Raw genomic sequence first — 4,564 nt, 5'->3', positions numbered from 1 at the left:
ATAATAATAATAATAATGCAACAACCCCCCCACAAAAAGGAAAAATAAGGAAAGGAAAGAGGGATGTAAAACTGTAAAGAGAAACCGCAGAGGAAAACCAGAAAAGTCGCCACGGGAGCTGCACAGACTTACGCTACCGGGAATATATATATATATATATATATATATATATGTTGGGTCACAGAGCAAGAAAAGGGCAAAATGGCTAACCGAGCACAATAGAAAAAAAGTGAATAATAACGAGCGTATGAACGGGCAAATAAAGGGGAACGGTCAGGAGACGGTGGATGCATTAGACCTTCATTGCCTCTCAGGACATTAGATGTGTGGAAAAGAAACTTTTAGAGCACCAGAACACATACACATATATATATGTACAAAAGAGATTGTAAATCAGGGGATGGTGACACCAAATGACACGGGGTAAGAGGAATAAACGAGCGCATGCTTACCTTTTTTTACCCAGACCCCTTCCCTTCCCTTTCCATTCCACGTTTTCCCTCATTGCTCCATACTACGTGATGCACTTTTAATGGATTGAAACTCTCGGTATCCCTACTCCTCTCCTTGTCTCAGGTCTCATTTTTGCCTTTTTTGTCGCTACCTTCACCATCGCTTCCCTCCACACTCACACACGTATGTTTCTTCTCTTATTCTAATTCATTTATTTGCCCTGTCTCATCTCTACGTTTTTTTTTCCTCATGTTTTCCCCTCACCTTCCTCGTTACTCACACCCGGGGCCGCTGCGGCACCTCACACGCTCAATTCTCAATATGACAGGGTGATATACTCGGGCAACGCATTTTATATAATTCACGCTTGTACGGATTCCGCTGTGGTAACGCCGCGTCCTGCAGTTCGGGGCGAGGAATGAACAAATAGAACAGCAGTAACAGCAACGACCAACATGCAGAGGAGAGTTATGACACTATACGTCGATTCAGTATATTGAGCTTCTCACCAAAACCGTAGGCAACAGGCCGCTTGTTAGCACGGACTCGCACCATTCCGCTAAGTTTTCCCTCCGCGTCACGCTCAATGGACACATTCAGCAGAGCGTCATCACCGAATAGCGTGCGGGCGTACATATTGCAAGACACGTAGCGGTGACCATTGTCACCTTTCCCATCAAATGCAGAAACCACCTCGTCGTCTTCCTCTGGATAGGGCTCCAACAACCGCGTGTTTGTCCCTTGCATCACATACTCCACGTACTCACGCATATCTGTTTTTTCTGTTCTGATTGCAACAGCATTTTCCCAGTCGTACTTGCACCACTTGTCCCGGAATTCTGATGCACTGCATTTGGCAGGTCTAACATAGTTCATAATGTCGACGCGGACGTTGTTCAGAACAACACAACCCCGCTCGTTCTGGGGACCCTCATACAAAACACTAGCGCATATGACGCCGGTCTCGGGGCTACCCACCTTGAGCGCCGTGCGGATCCTAACAGAACCGTGGGGCTGTATGGTGTGGACTTGTGGTCTTTCACAAAGCTTCATGCTGCCAAGTGGCGTCAACTCAATCGAGACATCTCGCAAGACGTTTGCTGTGCAGTTTGCAATGTACCAGTCCACAGTTATATCGAACTGATGCACCGTGACTGAGGCTTCACAATATAACGGATCACAGAAACCAGACAAGGGGACCGTCTTCTCAAGTTTTATAAGGAATTCTTCCGTCTTTTCGATAGATGCGTTTGCCACGACGGACCCCAAGTCGTCCACGGCTTCCAGCTCTAGCAGCGATCCCTTTCCTTCCATGATTTGTGTGAACATGACAGGTGTGTCCACGCTGCACAACGCCACTTGCTGCTCATCGAACGAGGTCCTACCAACAACATTATCATTGTTTCTTTTGTTAAAATCGAACCCATCACCGCCCGCAATGGACCCCACCTTATTCGTCAGTGAGTCGAGTGCCTTTGAAGAATCCTCTACAAAAGTCGCAAGAAGCGGCGATCGGGGATTAGTAATGTTAAGGAGTGCGAGCCGTATTTGCTCGTGGGTGGCATCATCAATCATACCAGCCGCCCCATCCATCGTGCAAAAACGAAGTACTTCGTTGAGCAGCATGATGGCGCTATTTTGCGCTTCCTTCATGGTGCTCTCGTCCACACCGCTGCTGTGGTGGTTGAACAGGCGAATGATAAGTTTAGAGAGCGTACTGGCAAGCGGTGCCGCAATGAAAAACTTTCCTCCCGTAAGCACCCCCCGCAGACCACAGTTCGAATCATTACCCTCCGCGTCTTCCTGAGTTTTATTGGAGGGTACAGACGACATCACGTACGTGCCATCTTCCTGCACGATCGTGGTCATCTGCATACGGGGCTTCTGTTGCCCCCCCTTGTGACTGTCGAAGTCCTCTTGTTGTTTCATCTGTTCTTTAACGGTGGGCTCTAGGGGTAATGGTTCCAAAGTATTGATGAGGAGTCTGATAACCTCCAATGCGTCGTCTGCTGATGTCACATGTGTGCCGAGTAACCACAACACCGTGCGAATTACTGATGGGCACCGAATCATACGGAGCGTCTGCCTGAGCTGTCTCAATGTTTCGCTACGTAGCGAAGGTTGTAACTGCAGAACTTCTCGAATGAGAGAAACGACTTCAAACCCCGAGTCATCTTCCTCATACAGGTACTCCAGGACCAAAGGTATCACTGCTGATGCCATGTGCGGCCGCCGAGCCACCGCTGTGCGGGTAGCGCGTATCAATAACTTCTTGTACTCGAGCAAAGACTCTTTGTCATCAACATCACACTCATTTTTAACCCAGTAAAGTTCCTTCTTAATCGCCTGCACGAACACCTCACTGTTTTGATTGGAGACGAGCTCCACTCCAAGTGTTACTATCCGCTTTCGAATTTCCATCGTGCCGTTGGCCAGAACGCTCAAAATGTCTAGCAGAGAATCCTGTAGAATCTTGCTGAACCTCTCCCGCATTGCATCGAGCTGATCCACCACAATCAGACGCACACTGATATCAGTGTGCGTCTTGAGCAAATCAATAAACGTTAACGCCGCCTGGCGAATAGCTGTTGGGGAAGTTGAGATGCTTAGAAGCGTTGAGGCACACTGATAGCGCACCGCTGGATTGTTTGATTGAAGTATGCTAAAGAGTACCGTAACATATCTCCCTTTGTCATAAGGATTCGCCCGTATCATGTGCCCTGCAAAATCCACAATGGACATTTGCAAGGTCGCTCCCAGACTCTCCAAATTCTTTGACTCCCGCAACTCTGCCAAAAACTTTACAACCCGATCGGGCGAACATTCCACCAACATTTCAAACGCGTTCCTACTGGCCGATACGTCGTTTTCCTCGCTAATAAACTTCTCGACAAGCTCAGCTGCATCCGGGAGCAACTCGGGGAACCTCTTAAAGATCCTATGCACGGCGAGAACAGCATTTCTGCGCACATATGTAACACGGTGCGTTAAATTCTGCACCACCGACGACACAAGCGGTTCCACCAGCTCCCTTTCCTTTACTTTGCACATGAACCGCAACGCAAGGCCCCGGATGTACTCATTGGGATGAAGCAGGTCCTCTCGCAGAAACGAGCAAATAAGAATCATTTCACTCAGCAGCTTACCACTCGCATCGGTTTTGTCTACCACTTCCCAGAAATATAAAACGAGCTTCTTAATATAATGATCATCAAGCGGAGTAATAAACTTGATTACAGTCATGATCATATGATTTTGCGGTTCGCCGTTAAGATGCATCCGGATCAATGCCTCAAGAGCGGACGCACGTGCCTTCATATCCCCCTTTTCCAAAGCTGATTTAAGTTCCTTCGAATTCACAGGAGCCCCACTCAACCCCACAAGAAAACTACAAAAACCCTCAGCTTTGGCCTCCATACTCACGACACTAAAAATCAATACTTCAATACAAAAAAAAAAGAAAAGGGATAACAGCAAAAAAAAAAAACATCATACAAAAAGTGTAAATAAAAAAAAGGTGTAAATTAAAAGGGAAATACAAAAACAAAAGGGTGAGAGGAGGCAGAGGAGGGAAGTTGGAAAGTGGAAGAGGCTAGGGATAAAGGGGAGAAGAGTAACCACACATTCACAGATGCTGTCCTCTATCAGTCACCCTCACCCAATATCTCGTTACCTCCACACTTTCACACCTTTCTTTCCCTTTCCATCTGGCCATCCGTCTCTCCCACGTCGCCCCTCCACTCCCCTTTACCCTCATCTTAACCCCAATCTCAACTCTTATTCCACACTCCCGGATATTGCACCCAGAGTGGAATGAGCAGACGAAAAGAAAGAAAGAAAGATATACGGGGGAATGGGGAACCACACCTGAAGTGGAGGCATCCGCACCGCTGGAGGTGACGTGGAAAATCTAACTGTGTCACAACAGCCCCCTAAACTTGTCTCTTCCCCAACCGCGCAGCGGGGACACGCCGGCAGGTACACCTGCACAACAATCCGCGCACGCCACGCACGGCCTCCGATGAATAGTAGCAAAAGGCAAAACAAATCACAAGGCATCATTGTGTGGTACCGTGTGACGATGGCTAATGCGACTGGAAACCGCTGTGAG

At 47.9% G+C, this 4,564-nt stretch overlaps 1 protein-coding gene across 1 annotated transcript; it reads right to left on the bottom strand.

Moving 5' to 3' along the window:
- Window positions 1-921: 921 nt before the first annotated feature.
- On the bottom strand, window positions 922-3,870 carry TEOVI_000270700 (coatomer beta subunit; the record flags this gene model as incomplete). The annotated part of the gene is made up of 1 exon (XM_067225741.1): window positions 922-3,870. One exon carries the CDS (start codon window positions 3,868-3,870, stop codon window positions 922-924), a length of 2,949 nt encoding a protein of 982 aa, XP_067081842.1.
- Window positions 3,871-4,564: the final 694 nt, after the last annotated feature.

This window comes from Trypanosoma equiperdum (genome assembly GCF_001457755.1).
Source record: "Trypanosoma equiperdum strain OVI genome assembly, contig: ctg_596, whole genome shotgun sequence".
In the NCBI taxonomy this organism is placed as follows: domain Eukaryota; phylum Euglenozoa; class Kinetoplastea; order Trypanosomatida; family Trypanosomatidae; genus Trypanosoma; species Trypanosoma equiperdum.
Note: the sequence above shows the minus strand (reverse complement) of the source record. Positions and strands in the feature narration are given on the sequence as shown.